We start from the raw sequence: 27,189 nt of genomic DNA, 5'->3' as shown, positions 1-27,189 counted from the left end.
GCTTTGGGACCAGCCAGAGCATGGCACAGCAGAGGCTGGGGGTGGTGGGAGCACTGGGACTGTGCAGCAGCCCTGGAGGAGGTGGCCGAGGATGTCGGGGCCTGCTGGCCCGACCACTGCCTCAGTGGAGGGTGCTTTTGTTTGCATTCAGGATGTTTTACTGCATTACACTGCCTGGAGTTTCTCTCTTATGTAAATAGGTTGAGAAATAAAGGATATGAGATTAAGGCTGTGCAACACACAACTGGATGAATTATTTGCCCCTGTGGGTTCCCAGACAAATCTTAGCAGTCTTTACAGCTGTGTTCTTCCTTGCTTACTCTGTCAGGGCTATGGACGATTTGTCCCCAACTTTATGAACATCTTTGACCAGTTATGTTCCAGAAGCCAAACTAGTGCTTACGTAACCATCACTAGTTATGCAACCCACCATTCAAGCTTTGTTTGCTGGGAAACAATATGTGTTTGTTTATTCATTCTTTGTCCTTTTCAATGGAGAAAATATGTCCTGTGTGCCGTTGGCTCTGTCACTCTTCGCAGTTGTGTTGAACATCTCTGCCAGGCTCTTACTGCACTCCACTTCTACCTTCACACCCTTGCTTAGCAGCACTAGAAGATGTTACCACATGGGATGTGAATGGGTACACAGGGACTGACTACCATGTGCTGATGCTCATCGTGCTCCTGCCACTGCAACCAATGCTAGTTCTGAGCCTCGGGATTCCATTCCCACCTGCAACTAATTTGGAATTGCGTTTGAGATTTCTGATAGCTGGAGCCCTCTCTGTCTTATTTCTTCTCCCCTGCACCATGAAGGAGTGTGGAGAACCTGCTATGAGAACTAGAAGGAAAAAATCAGCTCTATTAGCTGGCATACAAAATGTGTTGCTCCAAGTTTGAGTGCTATCAGTGAAGAAACTAGAAATGCAAGTAACCTTTTACTTTTGGCTTGTGGCTATAGATTAGTCAACACCTCCCCATCCAGATTGCTTACACTACCAGCTCCAAACATCAAAGGTGCATTATGACATTAGGACACTCGTCGAGGAAAGGATGATAAAGGATCTTGAAGGACCTGCAGCTCTATAGCTATGTCTCAAGTTACTAATACAACTTAGTATCTAACGAGAGGAGATGTGCAATGGAGCTGCACATTCATGAAGTCTTAGCCGAAAGCTGCTTGTTGCAATGCAAGGAAACCAGGGTGGGGCACTACATTTTCTTTCAAGTAGCTCTGCAGCATGCCTTAGTAAGATCAGGTTAATGTCACAGCAAGTGAAAGCTAATCCCTTCAGAGCAGCAAAGAAACTGCTTGCGTACACCATAATCGGGGGTGGGCTTTAGCAAGCTACTTTATCAACTGCCTTGTTTAGCAGTAGACCTAACTTGCCATATTAATCCTAGTGCCTGAGGTCAGGTAGTTCCTGCCCTTCCGCAGGACACCGCACCAGGCAGAGGCAGTAGGCACTTGCCTGGCTTGTAAATGACTTTTTAAATGGATCTGATTGACTTAGGAATCTAAGTCTTTTGAAAGGAATTCTTTCAGGAAATGCAGTGTCCTTCAGTATATACTTAAAATAGTGGTGATTGCCAATGGGTGGAGGTGATGTCTTCAGATTGACTACAGTCTAACTCCCAAAAGTGGCTTTGTAATATTACAGCAATATTGCTGCAACATTAACAGCAATAATAACAGCAATAGCCAGTGCAGGGGGGGCTTGTTACCTCCTGAAAAGCAAGAGTTGTGCAGTAACTGGCGAAAACTTGCCTGTAGCAGTTAAAGAACATACCACTGCATGAAGAAAGCAGTGCTGTGCTCTGCTGTAGACTGCATGACAGTAGTGTCCTCTCAATACATGTATTCACCCCTACTGCTACATACATACCTGGAACTACTCCCTAATTGAAGTATGCACTTGCTATTCATGAAAGCATTACACAGGCCTGTTACCTAATTGACATGCAAATTGTCAGAGGTTGCAAAAGCCGCATTGATATTCTATTACAAGCTGCTTCTCTCAAAGACCTGAATTATTAGGAATTGTTTGCTGATAAGCAGCTTTTCCACTGAAGGCTATCCTGGGGCACATATGAAAGTAGAACATGCAGCTGGAGTGAACTTGGGCAAGAACTTGGGCAACCACAAGCAACCTTGCACCTCCCAGCCATACTATGGTATACAGGCCCTCCCTTCCAAGGATATTACAGTCTTTATTTTTTTAAAGGAAAAAAACAGCCGTGTCAAGCAGTCACAAAGTACCACTTACTAAATCTCACTGGCAATTTTCCTCTTGAAACAACAGAATGCTTCTCAGGTACAAAGAAGTACCCTGCTGAGCACTCAAGTGGGAGCACCTGTGTGAGACTACCACGCACACAGCCAACCAAGAGTAAAGCAGCAGAGGGAGGCTAGCACAGCCCTTTCTAAATGCTCTCCTGCTCATACTGCAGTGTATCTTCAGGGAGAACATACTAAGTTAGATACATGCATAATACTGCATCAACACCTCTGCTAGCTTTAAAGTTCTGTCTAGAGCTCTGGGCCAGCCTCTAGAGGCTTGGCTGACTGCAAAACCTAAGCACCTAAAACCTAAAATGTATTAATTCTTGGGCTATTGACAGCTGATTTCTGCTTGCTGCCTGTAGCTGCCTTGGCAAACACTAGACCTGCTTCCCCACCCACCTTGCACAGGCTGTTCTGCTCCCTCTGGCCCCTGGGGGGGCAAGGCCAGTAGCACCCATGTGGTGCCAGAACTGTTGTGAGCGTTGCACCCTTCTATAGCTCATAGGAGTGGTTAAGAACAGCCTGTCTCAGTTTCAGTAGCACTATGTGACCTTTGTTTGTACTGATATGGGTTAAACACCTCCCAGTATGTAAGATGCCCTGGGACTGCCTAAAACAACAGCCCAGGGATAAGGCATAGTGCTTTACACCACTCCCAGATAGAATTAGGATGTTCTTGGAGTGTACCACAGGGCTATATGCTCACAAAACCCAATGGAGAAGCAGGGAGCTTAGACATAGGCTTAACAAATTTAAGGGAGAAGTTCCTGAGGAGCTTTAAGTACCTATAAGCCTATAGAAGAACTCATCCCTTGCACTACACAAGGAAATGCTACTGAAAGGTTTGGTTTGCACTTGTTGAGAAGGCAGTACTTCAGATGAAGGTCAGTGTAGATCACTTTTTATTCCAGGGGATGCCCTTCTAACCGATGACAATTCATCTTATGGAAGCTGAATATGAAAAATAAGAATACAACCAAACAGTGGCTCTAGAAATTTATTTTCAGAGCTTAGTGCTTTAACTATGATTAAAATGCTTATAAGCAATTTAAAAATGCTACTGACTGGGTACTAGAACTAGATGAGAGTAAGATTAACACCATTACTTTCATGCACTGACAGATACGAGTTTGCTCATTCCACTGAAGTAAGATCTTTCCCGTTCACTCATCACTTCAAAATGCAGAGGTCTTCTACAGAAGTTACATTCAGCTGATGAGTGTGGTTTTAGCTCCAGACCAACATCCTTCCACGTAGCCAGCAGTTTTTCTGTTATAAACAGAGAAGTTCAAGTCACATAACAAAGCACTTTAGAGAAGCAGCACAATAGAAGTGTCAGCATACCTATTCTCCTAGCAAAGAAAACTGCAGGACTTGTCTGACAATGTGACTGGACCGCAGTAAAGCCTTAACCTTAAAAATCTATGCTCATACTACCTCTTCTGACAGGATACAAGACTAACTGCTTCCCCATAAAGATCAGTGTTTAAGACATGTTAAAAGCTCAGCTGAGCACAGCAGATTTCTCTGGACACCCCTCCCCCTCCTAACAAGTAAAGATCAGTTTGGACAATGCAACCAGATCCCCAGAAATGGCTGGGATAGAACCAGCTGTATGTAGGACTGCACTGTTCTAGGTCACAGCATGCTGGCTTTCACAGGTCATGCTCAAAGCCAGTTAAGGACAAAAGTGTGCTACGTATGCTGCAGCAGTGGAAAGACATCGCCCAGCTGATACAATTTAAATTTGAACTGTTTCCTGGTCTTTAGGATTGAGAATGCATAGACAGCCCAGAGTTTCCACTGCACCACTCACCAAGAAAATAACTCATCATCTGAGGGGTATGGTGAGGTGTAGGGGCAATACGTAGCAGCTCTTCTCCACGGGGGACTGTGGGGTAGTTGATTGCTTGGACATAGATGCTGTGTTGGCTCATTAGTCTGTCACAGATCTCTGTATTCTTAGCAGCATCTGCAACCTGAAATTCAAAAAACAAAAAATTTTAAGATTAACAATAACATGTAAGGTAGCAGAATTCAGCCCAATTTTGCCAGCCACGAGTCAAGCACAACTAGGCTTCCTTGTGTTCACTAAACAGAACACGCATCAAAGACTAAAAACTTTTACTCTAGTGCCCTCCAGGCCTAAGCAGGTAACTGTTAATACCTGAACTCCTTTTTACTGGCTTATTACCAGTATCTTTGACTTCTCTGCACTGTTAGATGGTGGATTTTGTACACTACCATTGTGCTTTACAACATTTTTATCAGGCAGAAGTCCACTTAATCCCAGTTTTATTCAGACAAGGAAGGTAAACCAGACTCCTAGCACATCACTGCGGAACACTATGGCAGTTTTGAACTGTGTGAATGTTTATTAACACCTGGAAACAATGTGATCATAGCCATGAAAACAGGCACCATGGTCTTGTGTCAGAGATATCCTAGTACTTACCCTTACTGGAATGATGTGACTTGGGCAGTGCACCACAGGAAGCCCTGCATCCATCAGCATTTGCCTCATAAGCTTCACATTGCGCTGGTGCTGGCGCCTCAGGACTTGTCCCTCTGCACTCTTCAGAGTTCGGACAGATTCCAGGGCACCAGCTAAGAGCATGGGTGGCAGGGATGTTGTGAAGATAAAGCCAGCAGCATATGAACGAACAGTGTCTATCAGGGAGCTTGTACTGGAGATGTATCCTCCTACACAACCAAATGCTTTGCCTAAAAAAAAAAAAAAAAAAGAAAAGTAAATCATCACAACTTATTCCTTCCACCCATTAGAACAACTTGAAGTATTACAGCCTTACTTCATTTTCACTTATGAGTTATTTTGACAACATTAAGTACACAGCAGTCAACAGTTCCAGCCCCACCCCCCCAGTCTTGTATTTACTCAGCACATGTTGCAGCTTTGTTTTTAAAACCAATCCCAGGAACAATTGGGCTAGTTATTACATAGCACGCACAGCTCAAGATCATCTCAAACATTCAAATTCTGATCTTGAGGAAGAACTTTTAAGTACAATCATCAAGCACAGACTTCTGTAGTGACCCTAGAAGATCAACACTAAGTCTCTCAGCAGATTTAAAGTAATCTGCTCCAGAGATGCTAGAAATAGCCTACGCTCCTAAGGAGCACATGTTGTTACTGTGGTGAATACAGGTCCCCCTTTTCCAGATAAGGGGGGAATGCTCAGGTACCAGAACCAAGCAACAAATAAAAACATGGTGTCTGGTGAGGAACTTTGTTTTTATTAGGCTGTAACAAGTCAGTAGGAGTTTGAGATATTAGCTTTCCTGGTAAGTTACATGTTCAGGAAGCTATTTAGAAAAACCTTTCTAATTTGCAGCAGTAAACTTACACCTAAGCCTGCATTCTACTTTGATAATAGCAGTTGCTTCAGTTCTTGCCAAGTCTTTTTATGTAACTCCTCATCTCAGGTTTCTGGATTAGGAGCACTCCATTTCATATAAAAGAACCAAGTACTACTAAGTATAGAGTACTACCTTACTATCTTTCTCACCTGAATTTTCTCAGGACTTGTCCAATATGCTACAAAAGGATTTTTTTTTGCTAGCTTGTTAAAGTAAAAATGCTGCCTTTGCTGATTAGTAAGGCAAGGTAAGTAGCTTAAATACTTTCCAAAATGCAGGACATACTTAAATCCTTTGGGCTTTCTGAAAAACACTAACCCCCCCATAAATCCTTAGCAAGTTCATTTCAATAGACTGATTTTGAGTTAACCCACTTAATTCAGCTGCTCAGAAGCTTTACTGCCTTAGAACACATAAGCTGCTGTGAAACCACCAGGCCATGCATACCAAGCGTTCCAGAGATGATGTCCATCTTGTGCATGATTCCATCCCGGTCTCCGATACCGCCACCTCGAGCTCCATACAGCCCCACAGCATGCACTTCGTCCACAAAAGTGATTGCTCCATGTTCGTGGGCCACATCACACAGCTCTTCCAGAGGACAGACAGCACCTACAGACCAAAGCACCAACAGGCAGTTTAGGATTCCCTCTATTCAGCTTGGATAAACATTGGGCTAAAATGCTGTAATGGTTTGTCTAAAAGAAACGCTTTTAGACCCAAAACACAGATGATTTGAGTACTGACTGCACTGGAAGGAGAGAGGAGTCTATGCCACCTTACCATCCATTGAGTGTACAGTTTCAAATGCAACAATTTTAGGGGTAGATGGATCGGACTTCTTCAATAGCTCTCGAAGATGGCTGACATCATTATGGCGAAATATGTGCTTCGGTACCCTGCTGTTTCGAATCCCCTGGATCATGGAGGCATGGTTTCCAGAATCAGAGTAGATCTCACAGCCTGAGGGAACAATCCAGTTACAAGTCAAGTACAGAAAGCACTGGCTAATTCCCAGCATCATTTCACATACAGTAAGTGCTCAAGCAGCACAAGAAAGTTCTAGAAAGCTCTCTTGACCAGAGGAAAAATTTAAAAATCATAAGGCAAAAATATTATTTAAGGCTTGTTTTGTGTCTAAACCAATAGAAATTTGAGCCTAAAGAAATGCAGAGGGTTCTTCTAAGTCCTTAACACTTTATATAACAACTTCTGAAGTTAAAGCAAACCTGCCCCGAACTACATCAGAGGGAGAGAAATTCACACCTTCAGGTGTAAGGATACTACATCCCTGCTGCCTCATTTTCAGGTGGAATTCAAGTGAAAGTAAAAGACCCAGTGCTTTTTGCTCTATTCCCTCTGCAGTTCACAGCAACCTATTCAGCCTCAGTAGGCTACAACTATGACTTGCAATAGCTGCACAGAATTTATAGCATTTAAACAAAATAGACTCTTCTGGTTGAGTAGGATGAATCACCCAACAGACACACTTTGGGTGGCCATTTGCAAAATGTACTCCCAATTGCTCAGTGTGGGTTTTTGTGGTAAATACAAAATGCACTTTGAGATCTCACCTGGAAGCATTTTAGCTAGAGTGAAGAGGGTAGAATCATTGGCTACAAAACAGGAGGAGAACAACAGTGCTGCATCTTTTCCATGAAGATCAGCCAGTTCTTTCTCCAAATCAACATGAAATTTGCTTGTTCCCGAAATATTTCTTGTGCCTCCTGCTCCAGCACCATGCTGTTTCAGTGTATCCCTACAAAGGGCCCAAAGAAAGACAGTGTTACTGAGCACCACAGATGGATAGCAGGATCATTGCTCAAGACAGTCTAGTACCTAATTAGTATTGTCTTAAAAATGGAACTGGCTGTCAAAAGCTGCTGTTAGTTTTAAGGTCTTAAGCAACCAGCACAACTCAGGGATTCAATAAGCTAAGGAAGCAGTACAGCTGCAATATACCACCCAGTTTGTCCAGTAGTATTCGGAAATTTGAGGAAAAAAATCAAGTAAGGTCACAGAAGGGCAAGTAAATAGTATTTGGTTCTACAGCAGTAGTAATTTATCTACTCTAGCTCAAGAGAAGCTTCATTATAACAAGAACAACACTAGAAGCAGGTTATGTAGCTTCGTGCACAGGTCAGTTCTTCGGATATCTTCCTACAAAAGCTTCTGCAGAGCACCCTAGGCTTGTAAATGACCCTTAATATGGCACTACTCACATCACTGCTCCACACACACGGGGATGACGACTCATGCCCAGGTAGTCATTGCTGCACCAGACAGACACCTCCTTCTTGGTGATCAGAGAATCAGAGTAGTCATCTGCCATGGGAAAGATCTGTGCCTTTCGGTTCACTGTTTTGAATACCCGATAGGTATGATCTTTCTTCTTTTCATCTATCTTTCTCTCAAAGAACTGATCATACTGGAAGGTTGATACAGCTGAAATGATTTGAAATGACACAGACTTCAGCACACAGAAAAAAAAAAAACACAAGGGATCAGGTCTGTGAGGGTTTTGCCATGTTATCTTACATTTTGGCAAGTTATCCTGAAGCAGATGAGACACGCGCTCAGGTCTTTGCTTCAGCATAATATCCTTAAACCTCTTGAGCAAGCCATTCTGCTCTTCTCCCTCTTTCTCAGCATTCCTCGCTGGGGAAGTTGTTACATTGGCAAATTCTTTACCTACAGACATCAATGAATTATGGTGAGCTAATCGGTTTAAAATAGAGGTTTTTCAGTTGAGTTCAGCACTGCAACATTTTAAGTAGCTTAACTCTTCATTCTTTAGAAAGCACATACCTGAATCTAAAGGCTCCTGCTGGGATCAGCTACTGCATCTGCTTCTAACTTTGCATTGTATGAGACAAAAGGAAAATCTTTCTAATCAATGACAGCATTCAATGTAATTATCTTATAACACAATTGATTCATCATGACTCAGAAACCCACCCTATAGAGCTATAGCACTCATCTGAAAGTCAGGAGATAGGTAACTGAAGGCAGAATTAAGGTTGGCAGCTTCCTTTCCATTCTAGTACTTTGTTCTGCTAAAAAATCGAAAAAGAAAACAGGCTTCCTTTCTGAGACAGACAGCAAGGATTTACAAATATGGGTGAAAAGTTCCTTCATTTAAAGGGCAGCCCTTTTACACCAGATTGCAAGCCAGCCCGTAACACCCTGTAGTTCCATAAACCAAAAGCCAGTTAGTTGCTTGCTCGCTTTCCAGTTTGGATTCGTTCTGCTATTTGTGCAATACCCTGACAGTGTTTCTTCTGTCTCTGGATATACCACCCTCATTTATACCAGCACCCTAGTAAGGCTCTCTTCAATCCCAAGCCCCTGCTTTGGGAGCACAAATAGCTTGATTCACACATTTAGAAACAGGGCATCAAAATACGGTCTAAAGAATTCCTGCCTCAAGATCACTGAGGGCAATCACTGCACAACATTGCAGGTACACCATTAACACATGCATTCCTCACCAAGTTTTTACTGCAATTTATCGTAACCCTACCCACATAGGGTAAGCAGTGACTGTCAGACTTGGCACGCAACAGAGGAAAGTCAAGTACCAAAGGTTCTAGGAAAGAACCAACACTTTGGCACACACAACACATACCTTTCCTGTCCGCCTGCATTTCCTTCACATCCTCTTGAAGTTCAATGCTGGCTTTGCAGAAGACATTGCTGTTCTTGTGGCTCATCTGAGCTGCCAGGAATGGGCATTTCATAGCAGAGCTATGGCCAGCAGCAGCAGGCGGGTGGCCAGCAGGTGGCTGGGATCCATCTGTATTCTGTTGGGCCGCATCTTTGGCATTTTTACCCTCTGAGGAAGGCACAGAAAGGCAAGCACTTCAGTTTCAATTTTTTAATAGTGACTTGAGCTTTCCTATCCACTATTCTAGCAAATAATTTAGTACAAACCACTAAGAATTATTTAGCCAAGTGTTCACATCTTATTTATACAAGAATGAACACCCAAAGGACACCTGATTTAAGATCCCTGATGCAGCAATGCACCCTTCTCAGGATAAAAATTTCTCCTTCATCTCCAAAGGGCAGATTTTGATTTTGAAGGCTTGTTTCCTGCCACCCCTTTGCTGCCTTAGCTCTTTGTCCTTAGTGCCAGGGACAGAGCGCCCCAAGGCACGGTACCAAGTCCAACGAAAAGCCACTCGAGCGTGAGCAAGGCCCGTGGCCTTGCCGTCACCACGGCGGAGCTGCCCATCCCTGATCTCGCAGACAAGCCCACAGCACCCTCGTTTAATCACCGCGGGCACTAAGCAACCCTTATCGAGAAAGCTGCCCCTTCCAGAAGCTTCTCCCGCTGCCGTTCAAGGGCAGCTCGGCCTCTCCGCACACACAGGGCCCGATCGCGGCCCTAAGAGGCTCCGCCTGCCCCGGCCGCGGGCCGCTACTCACCCGGCTGGGCCGCGGGGGTCTCCCCCGCCTGCTGCCCGCGGGCGGCGGAGCCGGCTAGGCCTCGGGCGGCGGCCGGGGGCGCCGCCTCCATCATCTTGGGGCAGTGCTGGGCGTAGAGCAGCAGCGAGGGCCCGGCCTTCTGCAGGAAGGCCTGCGAGACGCGGGCCAGGAACGGGCAGCGCCGCACCACCGCCTCCATCCTCGTCGCCTCAGCTTCTCCTCGTCGCCTCAGCTGGCAGACCGGAAGTGACGCCGCCGCTCGCCCGGCACAACGCCCGCTCGGCGGCCCCGCCGCTGCCCCTTATATAGCCCCGCCCGGCGCCGCGCAGGCGCGTTGCGGCCAACCCGCTGCCTGCGCCCTCAGAGCGCAAGCGCGGGAACGCGTGGGGCGGGGCGTCCTGAGGGGGTGGGGGCGGGGCCTGGGGGGGCCGTGAGGGGGCTGTGAGGGGGCAGCGCCTTCGCTTCACAGAACCGCAGAATCCCAAAATCCCAGAACCACAGAACCCCAGAATCCCAAAATCCTAGAATCACAGAACCACAGAATCCCAAAATCCTAGAATCACAGAATCACAGAATCCCAAAATCCCAGAACCACAGAACCACAGAATCCCAAAATCCTAGAATCACAGAACCACAGAATCACAGAATCCCAAAATCCCAGAATCACAGAACCACAGAATCACAAAACCACAGAATCACAGAATCCCAAAATCTCAGAATCCCAAAATCTCAGAATCCCAGAACCACAGAATCCCCAAATCCCAGAACCACAGAATCCCAAAATCACAGAACCACAGAATCACAAAACCACAGAATCACAGAATCCCAAAATCACAGAACCACAGAATCCCCAAATCCCAGAACCACAGAACCACAGAATCCCAAAATCCCAGAATCACAGAGCCACAGAACCACAGAATCCCCAAATCCCAGAACCACAGAACCACAGAATCCCAAAATCCCAGAACCACAGAACCACAGAACCACAGAATCCCAAAATCCCAGAACCACAGAACCACAGAATCCCAAAATCCCAGAATCACAGAGCCACAGAACCACAGAATCCCAAAATCCCAGAACCACAGAACCACAGAATCCCAAAATCCCAGAATCACAGAGCCACAGAACCACAGAATCCCCAAATCCCAGAACCACAGAATCCCAAAATCCCAGAATCACAGAGCCACAGAACCACAGAATCCCAAAATCCCAGAACCACAGAACCGCAGAACCACAGAATCACAGAATCACAGAACCAAAGAATCCCAGAATCCCACAATCATCTAGATTGGAAGAGACCTCCACGATCCCCTAGTCCAACCTCTGACCTAACGCTGACCAGTCCTCCACTAAACCATATCACTGAGCTCTACAGCTAAACGTCTTTAAAGACCTCCAGGGATGGTGACTTCCCTGGGCAGCCCATCCCAATGCCTCACAACCCTTTCTGTAAAGAAAAAAGCCCAGTTTCTGGCCTTGTGGCTGGCTCTCAGATGCCATTAGTAGAAACCCAGCGCCTCCGGTGTCCCCTGGTGCCTGTCCCCCCTGCCTCATGGAGCCCTCAAGCAGCCAGGGGTCTTGCTGGTGGTGGCAGGACCCTGGCCCTCGCTGTTCCCCTGGCAGAGATGCTCAGGCTGCCTCGTTTTTGAGGCATGATGCCAACGGTCAGGGTTTGGGGGCTAATAATGCCCTTGTGGAAATGGCAGCAGCAAAACAAAGTCAAATCTTGCATCCTCTGGTTTGCAGTGAACGTTAAAAAACTTTTTTTTTTTTATAGAATATCTACAAGCGGGTAGTGATAAAAGGACCTCCCCTAATAAATCTGGCTATCCAAGCTGCCGTAGTGCTAATTCCCGTAAGGGATATGCTAACTTTGAAGAACAGAGAAGGAAGATGATGCATTTCCCTCCCCCCCATCTTGCGAAATTATGATTTTACAGAAGACAGGATTGGGGCAGAGTGCTGCCAGGCCCAGCCTCGCATACCTCTTACCCAGACAGGAGCCGGCTCTAGGGCCCTTTTAATGTACTTTTTGTAACAGGTACAGAGGTTTGAGGAGGTAAAGCTCGCTTTTACTTGACAAGTATCTCACAAGTCACATAGCTGCTAGAAGGCACTCATAGTACAGTGATGGGGGAAACACAAAACTGACATAGAACTCGCTGCTCAACTGAAGTTTGGGTACAAAAGACACACAGAAAGCACCGGTCAGTATTTGCATGCTGCAGATTAATCTTTAGATAGCTCCTGTGTAGGAAGGCAGGGGGAAGACTAGCAGGATATTTACCTGGCCCTCCTCTCTTTCTAACAGACTTGCTTGGAGGGTGCTGGTCACAATATGTAAACATGGTCTAAGTAAATAGATCCAGAGGAAGGCAAGCTTCACAAATGCTGTTCAATAACAGGCTTGCTGGATTAAGAAAGGGAACGGAATTCTCCCCTTTTCATGCAGCCCTGAGGAAGTAGGAGACCTTACAAGGCAGAGGCATGGGACTGGGCTGAATGATTTTTTTAACCACAGTTTGCTCGTTGCTTATTAGGAATCTGTGGCATTGTTTAATAAGTCTTGATGAAGACTTAAGAAGTCAAGAAGTCTTGATCTTAAACAACTCATTATTCCAACACATAATGCAGAAGTTACATTAAGCAATAAGCTTTCTTTCATCAGTGAGCATCATTAAACTAAAAAATAAATAAATAAAACAACATAAAACAGTTTTATTTTGCTCTGTAAATAAATGATTGAACTAAAGCTATGGCATTTGACCTCAGTCTGTATAGCGGTTGTGTTAACAGGAGTCTTGGTCACCTGGTAACACAAGGACTAGGCTTCAATTTATTAGTGTAGCTTGCTCACGGAGAGCGCTCTCCTTTTGTAACTGGCTTTCAGTTAGTGTTACGTGCCTTAGCTATTTGCATTTTGCAAAATACAATAGTCAAGCACTTCAAATTTAAAGATACCTGATCTGTGTTTCAGATTATCACTCTTCCATGTTCAGCCATCAACATCTGTCTACCTACCCCGAATCTTTGAATCACGTCGCTTATTTTTCAAAATGAGGAAATATCACAAAATTCTACTGTGCAGATACCTGGTGAGTGTTCCTAGAGCAGAGTTAATGTCTCTGAATTTAAGGGATTATTTCTGTGCGATGGATTAATTTTAACAATGGAGGTCAAGTCGCATAAATTTAATTTACAGTACATTGATGGTATTTTTCTTTCTCCTCCCACTCCTCCCATATTCAGTAATCATGATGCTTGACTTAGGAGGGGCAGAGGGAACGCTTGTTTCATTGTAAGATGCACCGGAGAGGTGTTGTGCAAGTACGCTGGCAGAGGACTGCAGCAGAGCACAGAGCTCATCGCTTGTGGACACCTGCCACAGCAGGTTCAATCCCACAAAAATCTGATAATGCTTCTTTATCCTGATTATCTTAATAGCAGCACCTTAGCATGTTGCAAGGTTGAGAGATGAAGTAAATTAGTCTGTTCTGTTGCTGGAATTCAGAAATTTCTGGTTTTGCATTCAGAAGTGTACACATCAAGTAGGAAGCCTGAAGAACATCTGCTTTTTACTCAAACTTAATTCAAGGTTGGAAGCTGAAACAGTGACCTTGGCTACAATACAGAGATCTCCAAGTGAAGCAGAGCTCTCGGCTTTCCTGTCAGACTTCCCTGCAATCTGCACTATTAATCAGATGCCATAATGACACTTCTTTAGAGCTTGGTTTGGTGAATTTATTTAACCTTGTAGGTGACAGGAGTTGCGCTGAGCTAAACAGCAGTGGAATGCCATTAACTTGACCCTGATCTTGGAGAGTTGCTGAAGGAACATGTCGTCAGCGCACAGAGATGATTGTGAGCTCTGGGACCAACAAAATGGGGGAAAATCAGGGGAAAAGGGTGTCTTCTCAACAATCCCAGAGTATTGCCAGAGTTAAATGTTGGAAGTAAAGTAAATACTAATAGAGCTGCCATTAACTAGAATTTCTTAGGGTTTCAGTGGGTTAAATGGTATTTTATTGCTGCAACATATTACTGTCATCCCACAGGGCTAAGGAGAAACTAGCTTGGACTGCCACACAAACAGCCTTTGCCGTACTCCAATAAAGAGGAGCCACAAAACGGGCAACACCATTTTGGCTTACTGGAGAACAGGGAGCCCATCCTGGGAGAGAGGGGAGCTGGTCAGGGGGAGCTGGCAGGTATGGCAGGCAGGGGAGATGGAACGGCTGCCTCTGAAAGGATGGAGCAGCATGTCATAGAGCAGGAAAATTATTTAAGCTGCAGGGATAGCACTGGTGTGAGAACAAACTTGCTCAACTGACCTTCAAAAAGTTTGGAAGCTGGGTAGTTCCTGGCTGTAAGCATGTTTCAGAGCAGCCTTCTGGGAAGAGCCCCTGAGGTGCTGCGTACCAGCTGGCTTCAGCAGAGGAAGATGGATCTGTGGGGTAGGTCAGGGGAAGGGCTCAGCCCCCCCGAGAGTCTCTGCTGATTTTATCTTTTTTAAGCCCATTCCATTCTGATGATTTGTCCATTTCTTTGCTAAATAAGTTGCAAGAGGGGGAAAAAAGGTTAAATTCCAGCAATTTGGGAGATGGATAAGAAGCCATAGAAAGTGTTTCCCATATTGAGATTTAAATGGAAAAAGAAAAAAATCCCCTACCACAGGGGTTTTCTGCAGTTGTCCATGAATAATTTCTGGGAAGATGGTCTCTTTTCATGCTACTGGTTTATCAGAGAGGCTCGAGTAGAAGGTACCTTCAGTACTTCCGTCCCATCCTTCATATCTTGTGTAAGTTTTCCAAGTATTCCTGGAAGCAAAATGTGATGCACAGGTGTGGAACCTTCATCCAGTCTCGCATCTGTCAGCAGCTAGCTCCTTTCTTGGAATTTTAAGGGATTTTATGCTTTTAAGGGAGCATTTAGGTACTTCATGAGAAAAGCAAGAGTCAAAGCCCCTCTATATCCAGCTTGTCCAAATGAAAGCACGTAACATTAGCAACATTTTGCCCACTTCTCAACTCAGATGCACACATTCCTTATTTTTTCCCACCCAGTCAGTGTCACAAGAGGGCAAGACAGAGAAACAATCTCCCTCCCCACGCACAAGCCACTGTCTATATTGAGAGCTGAATCTTCTAAGGGAGTGGATATGAACTTGACATCTGGATTTAATCCAGACTCAAATTCCAGGCTCAGATCTGAGAATTTTCATCTCCAGTGCTGAGACCAGCATTTCTTAGAACTTACTTTACCTTTTAAGGCAAAACTTTAGAGTTGCAAGAGTAGCATAGCAGCAATTCCTCCCATGCTGAATTTCTTTAGCAGATTTTCCTCATTTGAATCCGGTGCCTTCCTTGTCTTTCTCACGTGACGGAAATCTCATTTCTCTCTAGGACCCTGTGACCACTAGAGAATTCAATCTGCCTGGAGGAGCTATTGAATGCTGAGGCAACCATGATCTGTCGAGTGACTGAGCAGCACCCCTGCTTTATAGGCACAGGTGAGGCAAGCTTCTTACCCCATCTCATGCAAACAAGCACCAAACTGTTTTTCTCCCCAGTGTGCTGAATGTCTTTTAAAATTAATGATTGGCCTGTGAGTCCTCACAGGGCGTTGGGTCAGGGCATTTTTGCCCATTTGCCAAGCCCCAGGTACTTCCCGTGAATGTGGAGGGGTTCAGTCACTTGGTAAAGTCCCATTACAGCGGCATGACTCACGCTCTGCTGGGACAGCAGAAGCTGATGCCTTCCTCTTACAGGTACCCTGCCCTTCTGCTGCAGGGCACCACTCCCTCGTGGGGGCTGCTGCAAGTTAGAGCCCAGCTGATTTATCTTGATTCCAGAATATCTCCTTGACTTCACTCAAGTTGCTTCAGATTTGGAAATCTGAAAGAGTCTCATTTTTATCCTGCATCCTCGAGTTTGTCTAGCTTTGTGGAGTACGCAGCAGGAACTCGTATACAGCTCTTTCCATCTGCTGTGAGCTTTGCCTCACATTTGCCCTCATTCTCTTGTTTGCTCCTCTCTCACCTACCAGCAAGGCTAGTTATTGAGGTTTGTTTCAGCACTTTTCCTATGCATCTGGTATTTTAATTTCTTCTGCAAGAATCAACATTTCAGTGAAGTAAAGAGTAGAAGCATATCAGAACAGGACACCTGCCGATGACATGAGAAAGTGAGGGAAAAGCCCTCCTGACTAGCCCCAAACCATGAGTTCCTGAGTGTGGGTCATCCCATGAATGAGCACACACTGAGGCAACAGGACTCTTCCATTACCTGCTTGGCTTTTCCCCTTGTCCAGTGTCAGATATTGTTTGTCTTGAAATTGTCTGAAGAACTGCCTTGGAGAAAGCAATAAACAAAGGGAAGTGTAAAGCAGTTTCAATCTTTTATTGTTTCTATCAATGGCCAGGAAATCTTTATAATTACAAAATTAGTTGTTATATTCAATTGTTAGTAATATAAGTTGTTATAGCTGTATAATTAATTTGAATTAGCTTCTTGAAAGAAAGAATCCAAAGGGTGATAGAAAGTGGAGAGCTGAAGGATGCCTCACTAAGTGGAGATGTTCCAGAGATCAAAAATTAGCACAAATGTGTATGGGAGCACAAAACATCACAGGGCCAAACCCACTCCTATGAGTGGGAGAAAAGCCTGTGCAATGCCCTAGCCTGCAGAAATGTGGAAGGATGAGCTTGGTGTCCAGCCCCTTTCTCTGCAAATCTTTTCATCTCCCAGTGTGTTGGTGCCTGCTGCCCATGAGACTTCTCTGCTGTGTTGCAATAGCTCTTGTTGCTTAACCTTTGAGGTGCAAGACTTATTTTTCCTCCCCACGTTCTAAAGATTACAGATAAGGATAGAGGACATCAATAAGTTATTAAAATGATAAGAGTGTCAGCAACAGATGAGAATGAGCCAGTGCTGAATATCAAGGAAGGAAATTAGTATATTATAACTCCAAATTGTGAGCGGCAGACCAGAAAACCTTTACAATGTATTCGGGTTACTGGAGTACAGCAAGCTTCCATTCCTCATTTGACTTTGTCCTGAACTCTTCAAAAAGCTGGCAAATGCTCTGTTTGCACTGTCTCACAAACAACCTAAGTCACGCAAAGCTCTGGGCTCTGCTTTCAAGGCTCCTGGGCCAATCTGCCTGCCAAACAGCAGAGGCAGTACCAGGAGGAATACGAGTGAAGAGCAGCCAGGAGAGCTGGGGATGGGAGTTTCGTGTGGTACTGTGACCTAGCTGGCAGCCTCTTCTGCATGTGGGTTATTTGACTTGATGTATTTGCAGCAGATTTGAACACCATTTCAGCTTAGATCTATGACATTAGGTGGCTTAGAGGAACAAACTTTTGAAGTCTCTGACTTGATGTGCTGAGTCTTGTCAGGTATTGGCCTGGGGTGGTGGTAATGGTTGGAAGAGGTTTAACGTATTGTTCTTGTATCTCCAGGGGACATGGTAGATAACATGGAGCCTCCAATGTCTTTCAGGAATTTCTTCACCTAATGGGGTGAGGTTCACCTGGTTTCTCATATAACTGTGCATTCCCCCAGCCCTTGTCAAGGAAAATAAAAGCTGATTCTAGGAAATGTCCTACAAAGAGATAGAAATGCAAAGACTGTAAAACAAAGAAGTTAAAAGGAATCAGATGTGCAATTAAGACTGAAATGTTGAAAATCAAAACACAGGTTTAAATAATTTTCTTTACTTCCATGCCCAGTTTCTCATGTTGAATTGAATGCAGGATCAAACCAAGGGAGGGTGGAGAGTTGCTGTGTGTTGCTGGCTTAGCATTAGTGACGGATCATTTGATCGACCTTTGTGCTGTGGTTTTATATAGAGCTCTGTTTACCCTAGGGAACTTTAATATACATTAGAAAATCTATTCTCTTCAGAGAGAAGAGTTTCTCGCAGGTTACAGCACTTTGCCCAAAGATTCCTGCAGCCATCCCATGGGCTTCTAGGTGAACTGGAGTGTAGCTGTTATGTTTTTTTTTGAAGTATTTCCAATCTTGACCTCTAGTCTTGGCAAGTCTGTGCTTCAAAGTTTGACTTAAAAAAGCAATTCAGAGTTTACATTCTTAAAATGCAGCGTCTTGTTTCCAGTGCGAAATTTTATAATGTGTTTCTTTATTTTTTAAGATCAATGTTAGTACAGGCTATCTCTCCTGAGACACACCCTGAGCCCTGATAAAGGCTGATTGATGAGTCCAAGTTTATCTCCTGGTTCAAACAGGGAGAAAGTAGCAAGCCGTGGGAGAATGTGGTGGGGAGGGCTGTTCCTCCAACCCAGAGAAGAATTTTGGGGTGAGGGGAAACTGGCTTTCTCCAGCCAACAGCACCACCAGCAAGTTTTCAGACTAATTCCACTGCACAGTGATAGTGCTGGGATGCTAGGGCTTAAGCAGCTTCTGAACACTTTCCCCAAAAGCCCCGATGATGATTTTGCATTTCTTTTGCAGCCTCACTTGAAATATTGTGTGCAGTTCCAGGCTCCACAGTTTAAAGGATGGTGAGATACTTGAATGCATCCAGAGGAGGGCAACAAAGCTGGTTAGAGGGCTGGTAGGCCTTGGACACCAGGTTTGTTCAGCTTGGAGGTTGAGGGGTGACCCCGCTGCTCTCTACGACTTCCTGAGGAGGGGAAGTGGAGACAAAGGTGATGTTTTGTGTTCCCTACCTCATCAGCAGCTGCCTGACCTCCTGCTGCAGCAGATCTCAGGTGGAGAACTGGGGTGTCCGGTGGGGATGGCGCGGCGAGGTGTCGCTTGGGGCAGCTTAGGCAGTTGTCAACATACCCTTACCAGGCTGGGCTGTAAGATATGAAGCCGGTGTTCATCCTGTCTGACCTGCAGCAGGAATGAGAACCTGTAGTGAAAAGTGGGGTCATTTGGGAGGGGAGCAGCTGTGGCTTCAGTCGTGAAACAGGAGGCCACAGTTTTAACATGCAGAGATGTGCCAGTCCTCCAGATCCTTGTGTGTTGGTATCCAGAAGGTCCTCAGGGCTGGCCTAACGCTTGGAGTTGCACTTTGACTGGAGGCTGGTGCTGGGCACACCAAAGGAGTGTGCTGCTCATCTGCAGGTGAGCAAAGGGGGTGAGCTCTCGGTTTCCTTGTGAGCCTTTGGGATTGCAGCTTGCTCCACGCTACCTGTGCTGTCTGTATGACTGCCTCAGAAAGGTGATAACCTTTTATATGTGTGCTTCAGTGTGGTTCCCAAAACTGTGTCTCCTTCATAGCAACCTCCCTGTTAAGATATATTTGCTGTGAAGGATGATGAGACTTAAAACTCCAATTACGAGAGGAAATGAACTAGAACTGCTTTCTAAGTGTGCTTTATAATTGGAAGACGTGATTTCAGTACAACCTTCCTAAGGTCCTTGCACTAGCTCTTGGTCTGGTGACCCAATGTGACAGTGACCTTGTTTTCATGGATCGACCCCTTAGCAGCGTGGTCCCTCACCAAGCTGCACTTGGATCAGAGGGAACAATGCACATGTACAGGGATGGTACGTATGGCTGGAGCTCAGTTGCTCTGCTATTCAAAGTTTCTTTGGGTAGAAATACTGATTTATGTTTACCTGGCAACTTTTCTACCTGCTACGTGTCCTGGTTTAATCATATGCAGTTACATCTGATCCCTGGTGGGCTGTCAGATGTGCAGGTTGCTGCACGCAGTGCCTTGGAGGGTGGTAGTGAGCACAAGTGACACCTTAATAAGGGTCTCTGGAGACACAGCTTCAGTACTAAGCTGCCCCCATCTAACACCTTTTGCTAGTTTATGCTTTATTAGTCACCCATTGCTTCTTTGAAAACATTGTTTTTAATACTCCTGCTCTGGGCTGAGTTCTCAGAAGCCCTGTTATGTTTTGCTGATGGTGGCTGCCTTTTCATTGCCCAGGTGGGAGAAGTGGGACTTGAAAACCCAATCAGCATTATCTGAGCTTATCTGCTTGTGATGGGGGGACTTAAGCAGATCAAGATATTAATATTAATCATGTGTAGATGCAGAACACAGGCTCTGGAGGCAGAACAGATCACAGGCACCTGGGCAATTCTCCCAGGTATCAGCCACCCGTACCTATGTGCACAGCCACCCCACAGGAGATGGGCTCCAGGGGGTGCACAGCACCCAGAGGTGTGGGGAGAAGAGTGGGGTGACAGCATAAGCACAGCACAGGGAGCTGGGGCTCGGGACTTGGTAAGGCTCCTTTGTTGGAGCCAATCTCTGCCTGCCCCTGGGCTGGTTTTGCTCCAAGCATTCTCCTCTTTCATGGCATATATCAGTGTGGTTTGTGTGGTGGCTGGTGAAGGGGCTGCCTTCCTTTCCTCAGGGGCAATAGGGAGAGCCCGGTGCGTCTGCTGGCTGAGCGCAGGCTGGGCAAAGCAGTCACTGCTGCCAAACGGGATTTTGTCCCCATGCCTCCAGGGGTTAGGCTAGGGTATGACGTTCCCCCTGGCCTGTTCGTGTGCTTAATGAGCTAACTTATCTGCCATCTTCCCCATGGCAGATGGGGGCTCTTCAGGATTAATTAAGGATCATAAGTGTGACCTACTTACCAAGCTGCTGCTACTGTTACCGAAGCTCTGGGAGCCATCAGGCTGAGAGAGCTTCTTACCTCTCTCTGCTCTGGTTACTTGCTTGCTCTGTCCTTCTGGGACCGTTGCTGAGCCCCAGGTGGGATCGTGTTGCACCTGTTTCAGTAACAGATAATCTCCCCTGACTGTTGGGTAGGGAGCTGCAAGCTTCCTGCAAGCAGCTCGGAGGGGAGACTGGGGATGCTGGCCTACATCTTGCAGTGTTTTCTCCTGTTTGGGGGGGGCTGAAAGTGGGGAGAGATCAGCTGCAAGATTAGGGTGAGCAATGCTGAAGACAATGGCTTGGGATGGTCTGGTTCTGTGCCTGAAACCATGCTGAAGGGGTATCCCAAGGTCTTCCTTCCTCAAGGCTACCCAATTCCTTCTCATTTCCAGTTTACGCTTCGCTGCAGCAACCCTGTAGGAATGCTTTCTGCAAAGGAGCAGAAACGACTAGAGAATGAGAAGCAAATTAAGTTCAGGCTCTTCTAATACTGTTTGTTGCCTGCCTGAATTTCAGCCAAGGCACTGTTCCGCCTGGGAATGACTCAGTCCTGTATCCCTGTGGTTCACTGCTAGGAGACCCTTCCTCCAGCTGGGGATGGGTTGCACCACGAGGACCACTACGGCAACCTATCCCCTCCAAATCTTCCTGCTCTCTCCTTCCCTCCCTTTGCTGCTTGTTCAATGAGTTTGCCCTGCACGGCGGGTTGAATCTCGAGCAGTAAGGCCACTGCATGGGCTCGCAGCCATGTGCACAGGGGCTGCACGTGGCGCATTTGCTGCCCATGTGAGGATGGCTGATGTTCCCAAGACTCTCCTCGTCCCCCCCCATGGAGATGGTCCTTCACTAGCCTGTTGTTTTGAGCAGGGTCTGGTGGTCTCCCCAGTGGGATCCCAGCAGCTCCCACTGATTTCGGATGGGAAGAGCTGGCTCTCAAGCTGAATGGGACCCCTGGGAAGCAGCATTTTGCTTTGTCCTTGGAAGCACGCACAGCAGGGGAATTGTGTTTGGCTTTTCTCCTCTGCCTCAGAAAAAATCTCTGATGTTCCAGTGACCTGCTTATTATGTAGGTCATCATCAGCTGAAAGGAAAAAACAATTTCAGAAGTAGGAGAAATCCAGCAGGGCTCTTCCACTGAGCAGATCCTTCTGCAAAAACACAGAGAGTTGTGGTGGCAGGCAGCCTGGCCTCTCCCCTCTCCACATGCTCTGCTCAGGATGATGGGGGAGCAAAACTGCAGCTGGAGGGATGTGTGATACCCTGAAAGCAGGCAGACTCCCCAGGATCCAGTGTCTGCTGGGAGACAGGACAGCCCCACTAGAAAAAGGAGACATGGAATAAGCAGATGCCTCTGGATGCCAATAGTAAAACTGGGACCTGGACCAAAAATCCTCTCTGCGTTGTGCCAGTGCTTTTAGTCTGGGGCTGCTCCGCTTTGCCTGCAGCAGAGCTGCCACTTTGTGATGCTCACTGAGAAGAGAGAAAGCCCTGAGAGGGAACTGGAACCTAGGCAAGGGACAAATTGCTGTGTGGCTGGGAGGAGGTTTGGTGAAGTCCAGCATCACTCATACTTACCTGTGATGCAGTAACTCTTACTACCCCTCACTATCCTCTTTTCCTTCACAAACCCCCCAAATATCAGCTGGAGACCCCTGCGCCCTGGCTACTTCTTCCTTGGGGACGTGTGTTTGTGTGTTTGTTGGTCAGGCAGGGAGGCAGGCAGCTGCAGCCCTTTCCTGTGCAGGAGCACCGATGTGCCTCCCCATCCTACTTGCTCACCGAGGGATTTCTCCTTTCCTTCAAAATGTGTAGGAACGTGATGTGTTTGAGACAGACAGACTTGATAGGAGAGGCTGAAACCACTGAAAGGCCTCACTAGTTATCAGAAAGGTGAAGAGGAGCATGGGGAGGTGGGTGTGCAGTGAGCAGAAGGCTCTGCCCCCTCTGCCTTGGTGTTGGCCAGGTCCCTTCACTGGGTCTCCATCACAGCCATATCTCACCGCATCCACCCCTGCAAAGCCTGAGTGTTTGAAGCCTCTCCAGCTGCAGGAGGCTCCTGGCACAGACCTTGAAGGTCCAGCTGATCTTTTCCCAGAACATGGTTTCTTGTGAAGCTGCTTTCTTTCACATGTGCCAGCTCCTGCAGCCGTTACACCTCATTTTGTACTGGCATCTGCTGTGGTGTCTAGATAAAATGCACACACTTTTTCTGACTGGACTGCCCTTCCTCTTCAGCATCTCAATTTTTGTGGTCTCTAGCTCATGCAGATCTCTCCCCAGACCTCAGTTCCTCTGCCTGGTTGATCCTTACCCAGACCATGGAGGGTTGTCTCTGACTCCTGAGACACCAACCTGGCAATGCGAAGCAGTGAAGAAACCTCCTCCTCCTATTTTCAGCTCCTCTAAGGAAAGCACCAACGTACTTGCTCGTCTGCCAGGTGAATCACACTTTCTCCCACTATCTGAGCAGACTCAACTAACATGCAGCATGCTTCCCCTTGGCTCGGGCAGGCTGCTGTGGCTCTAGGAGAAAGTCTTGAGGACTTCTCCTGTTGCTTGTAGCTGTCTCACCCAAGGGTAGGCAGCCCTTGTCTCATCACACCACGGTAGTGGAGAGAAGTCAAGGTAGGAAGCAGAACAGCAGTGGCAGCTTCAACAGAATGATATTCTTTCACCCACAGTAAGAAGACATTTCTTGTGCTTTGCATGCCCTCGTGGAGCAGCTCAGGGCACTGACGTGATCTGCTGGTGGACCAAAGACAGCTGGGACATCTTACTTGAGAAGCAGAATTAGGGTATGCTCCTAGCACAAGATCTTTGCAGTTAGGCAGTGATCGGTGCCCTGGAGCTGGGATTGTCACGTCAGCCTGGTGGATCCTTGCACAATGCGGTGGCTGTGCACAATGCAGACAGCTGGAGCTGTCATGTGCTCACGGTGAAAACACAGAGGATAGCTCTTATCTTTGCTTGGAGGAAGGATTTGATTAGAAACTGTCTCATAAATGTGTGGTTATTGAATGCGTTGCTCATTTACTATAAATGAGCCATCTCCATAAACGTGCCAAGAGCATCTGTCCTCAGCAGCCAGGCAGCTGCTCTGAAGGAAGGCAGATGAGTCTCCCTCGTCACAAGCTTTTCCTCACTGAGCTTTTTCTGAATCACTCCCTGCATGGAGCAATTCTCCAACAACATTAAATGCCGCAGCCAGGGTGAGTCAAGCAGATCTTGTCAAGGCTGCCTTATTTTTTTCCTCCTTCTGTTTTTATTTTAAATCAAGCTTCAAATCCTCTGTGTCACAGGGTTTGGTGATGCTTCTAGCACAATTGATGGCAACAAGTAGCTACCCAGGAATGGTATGTGTTGTATGGCAGCCGGGGAGAACCTCCTGTTCCCAACATCTTCAGCCTGTTTGGGGCTTGTTTCCACAAAATTGGAGAACTTAACAGAAGGACGGTGGGGCTGTGAAATAAATCATTTTAGCCATTGTTTAAGTGAGCTTACTTATGTCTCTCCCATTGTGTCCACAAGTTGGTGAGGCCATAAATGCAATGAGGAGTGTCTTAACTCAAGTTCTTGAGTGCGAAGTGAGGCAACCTGGTGTTGTAATGAATGGTGATGCTTTCCCAAGGGGTTAACGGGTTCTATGTCCAGACATAAACCAGTCTCAAAGTGTTGGAGGGCAGGTTGAGATCTGTGAGAGCAGGCTGGGGTTCTTGCCCATCCTTGGGAAACATCTGGTGCTGCTCAGGATAAGGGACAAGGCTATTTGGCCCTTGGACTCAGCTTCTTGTGATGGAGGAGCTGGCAATGCTCTGCGTAGCCTGGGGCTCTGTGCAGCTCTCTGTTGCAAGAGCATATCACTTACTTGCTCATCTTCAGTTAGTTTATCTCAAGATAAGTTGTGATGTTTTTCAATGCAGGTTTTCACCCAAACCACAGGATAACAGTTTAACGGTTGCTGTAGCCCCACGTGTTGCCAAACTGTAGTGACCACGCACCGCCTGCTTGTTCACAAGATATTTCCAGATACCTTCAAACAAAGCAAGCAGGCCACCTTCCCCACCAAGCCTACCTCAAGAAGGATGGCATGGCTTAATTAAAACCAGACAAAGCCATAACGATGGCAGCCTCTCGCCGGCCACTGACTTCTCTGTGAGCTCAGCCCAGTGCAGCCACAGCAGCTTGGAGTGGGACCATGCAGGGAAAGTGAAATTTGTTTGTGCCTGTGCAGGAGACCCCCTTGCAGGCTGTTATCAGAGGCTTTGGTACTTGGTGCTGCTGCTTTCTTTAGGGACGTAAATAAATGCTTGCTAGTATGCTTAGTCCAGAACTGGCTGTGCTAGGGGGGAATAATTAACTAAAATAACTGGGAGTAGGTAAGGATGAAATCTGAGGACAAATCTGTGCAAGTTTTGTTTGTTTGTTTGTTTTTGTTTTTGGAACACTGCATCTTAAAGCAGGGAGCGGCTCGTACACCGCTTGCAGCTACACCTCCTTTGTCACTACCTAAAAATCACCACTTTTACTTTGATCTGTGCTAGAGGAAAACAGTTCAGCAGGGACCAAAAACCTTGATTTATATCAGCCCATTACACAAATGTGCCCTCAGGTGGCTCTAGGTGAATCCCAGGCTCAAATTCTTCACGGTCCTTTGTGGCATGGCTTGTGTGGGCCTGCTTCTCTTGGTACCCAGGGCTGCTGCTTCTCTGGAGTTAGCCTGCTGCAGTCAGTCCCATTACACATGACGGTGTTGTCAGACAAACGAGGAGGTGATGACTTCACCTGTGTTATAACCTCTGCCCTGGGTTTCTCCTAGCTCTATCTGTTGTGAGTCACCTTTTATAGACAAATGCATGCAAACAAATAGCAAAGGCATACAGGGTAATGCCAGTACTTATACTGGTGTTTGGATAGCAGGCTGTGTTTGCAGAGCAGAGAGAGCAGTTGCACAGTCCGTGTGACTGGTTGCTCACTTCTAAGAAAACCAGTCCAGTATCTGTTTATCCGCCTGCTGTACAGCTGTACTGCAATGACCTGACTCTCCATAGTTGCTTTTGCTATGTAAGTCTTTTGATTTTCTTCCTGTGTTTGAACACACATCTTTCCACCTCCTCTGCTGCATAGAAAGATTAAATCAAAAGCTGTAAGAGCATCACAGCTGTACAGCTGTATTTTCTTGGGAATGGGAGGGATGAATAAAAGATATGTTTAACTTGAAAGAATTTAATGAGGTTACCAGTGAATTTTGTTTAAGACTCTTCTCTGTGCTCTAAACCCAGAGCAAGCAATGAGTGGTAATATTACTGGCATAGCAGCAACCATGACTCTGCTCGAGATCCATGTTGGTGCCGCACCACCCTGAACAAAGATATTCACCCATGTAAGATCTTACGGTGTGGTTGGCACCAGAAATTCTGCCATATAATTCTGTCATCTGAAGGTGAGATGAGGGTATATCTTTAAGATAGCAAAGAATTGTACCCATAACTGTTGAATAAACATATATAAAGCAGTAAAATCACGCTTTTGCTGTTTGGTTGCAATCGTGATAGCAAGGCAGCCCACTCCAGAGGTGGGGCAGAGATCCTGCCCCAGTGCAGTCCTGAGCTAAGATGGCAGGCAAAAGGTAGGTACAGCTGCTTGTTGGGCTAGCAGAGGAGAGTTGGACATCTTTGTTTATAATTCAAGTAATCAGTAATGGAAGTTTTTCAAACTCCCCTTCCTTGCGTCGTTTTTACCCATGATATCAATGATTGCGACATCAGCATGACTAATCCCATGTATGGGATTAATATAAGATGTCTGTTTTGTCCGTGGTTGGACTGTTTGTTTGCACAGTGTTGTAATACTTCACAAACAAGAAGCAGAGCAGGCCCAGTGCAGAAATGTCTGCTCTTGTCAGAGACAGTGGCTTGTCTTCTGCTCAGGCTCACCAGAGATGGAAGGAAGAATTAAATGCATGGGACACCTTGAGAAAAAAGTGTGTAAAATCCCACTGCTCCAGGTGAGGACGCTTTACTTTGTGCAAACAAAATTGAGCTTCAAACACTTGGTAAGAAGCGCAGTGTTATGTCTTGATTCTCAGCTCACTGACTGCAAGAAACGAGTCAGACCAAAGGTTCATCCATCAGACGCTAAAGGATGTCTTGCTGGCGTGCACTATACTCGTGGAAATCCCCTGATAGAGCCCAGGACATGAGAGTGCTGGTGAGCCAGTTCCCCATTGATCTGCCTAACCCATTTATGAACTTGCTTGTGTTGGCTCTAGAACTTGGCAAGAAGTTAGTTCTGTATCACCTGAAAAAGTACTTCCTTCAGTAGATGAGTGTTGTGTGCTAAATGTCTGCTGCATTTTCCTGCCCTCTAAACTCTAGGACAGTGTATCACACTGTGATAAAGCTTGCTGGTCTTTACAGCTCACAGTTTGAAAGGTATAAGGTTTCCTTTTGGCTAAGTATCCCGTCAGTAGCTTGCATTTCAATCATCTTTTGTCATAGTGTAA

General features: G+C 46.1%; 1 protein-coding gene and 2 long non-coding RNA genes across 5 annotated transcripts in view; 2 read left to right on the top strand and 1 right to left on the bottom strand.

The window, feature by feature from the left end:
* Positions 1-3,267: 3,267 nt before the first annotated feature.
* On the bottom strand, positions 3,268-14,482 carry ALAS1 (5'-aminolevulinate synthase 1). Of its 2 annotated transcripts, none has more exons than XM_072044102.1 (10): positions 14,425-14,482; positions 9,291-9,497; positions 8,201-8,353; positions 7,885-8,107; positions 7,237-7,421; positions 6,446-6,625; positions 6,110-6,274; positions 4,740-5,008; positions 4,101-4,263; positions 3,268-3,553 (listed from the first exon to the last, which is right to left on the bottom strand). In XM_072044102.1, exons 1-10 carry the CDS (start codon positions 14,465-14,467, stop codon positions 3,393-3,395), a joined length of 1,749 nt encoding a protein of 582 aa, XP_071900203.1. In that variant the 5' UTR covers positions 14,468-14,482; the 3' UTR covers positions 3,268-3,392. The 2 variants fall into 2 exon arrangements, with proteins under 2 accessions (XP_071900203.1, XP_027323579.2); XM_027467778.3 differs by lacking the exon at positions 14,425-14,482 and adding an exon at positions 10,094-10,385.
* An 872-nt stretch (positions 14,483-15,354) lies between these two features.
* LOC119718254 (uncharacterized) overlaps positions 15,355-27,189 on the top strand; it is a 66,365-nt gene continuing 54,530 nt past the window's right edge. For both annotated transcript variants that reach the window (XR_005269087.2, XR_005269086.2), the window contains exon 1: positions 15,355-15,602. This is a non-coding gene — a long non-coding RNA (uncharacterized lncRNA). The remainder of the gene's footprint in view (positions 15,603-27,189) is intronic.
* LOC113845068 (uncharacterized) overlaps positions 16,532-27,189 on the top strand; it is a 21,709-nt gene continuing 11,051 nt past the window's right edge. The window contains exon 1 of the long non-coding RNA XR_003500301.3: positions 16,532-26,894. This is a non-coding gene — a long non-coding RNA (uncharacterized lncRNA). The remainder of the gene's footprint in view (positions 26,895-27,189) is intronic.

This window comes from Anas platyrhynchos, chromosome 13, assembly GCF_047663525.1.
Source record: "Anas platyrhynchos isolate ZD024472 breed Pekin duck chromosome 13, IASCAAS_PekinDuck_T2T, whole genome shotgun sequence".
Lineage (NCBI taxonomy): Eukaryota > Metazoa > Chordata > Aves > Anseriformes > Anatidae > Anas > Anas platyrhynchos.
This window is presented reverse-complemented; position numbering and strand designations above follow the sequence as displayed.

Bases quoted from the DNA above. Each gene is read 5' to 3' on its own strand.
- ALAS1 (XM_027467778.3), bottom strand. From the start codon at position 10,292: ATGGAGGCGGTGGTGCGGCGCTGCCCGTTCCTGGCCCGCGTCTCGCAG. The intron at 9,498-10,093 runs GTGAGTAGCGGC...TGCCTTCCTCAG, and splicing joins GACCCCCGCGGCCCAGCCGG to AGGGTAAAAATGCCAAAGAT. The intron at 3,554-4,100 runs GTGAGTGGTGCA...TGTTTATAACAG, and splicing joins GATGATGAGTTATTTTCTTG to AAAAACTGCTGGCTACGTGG.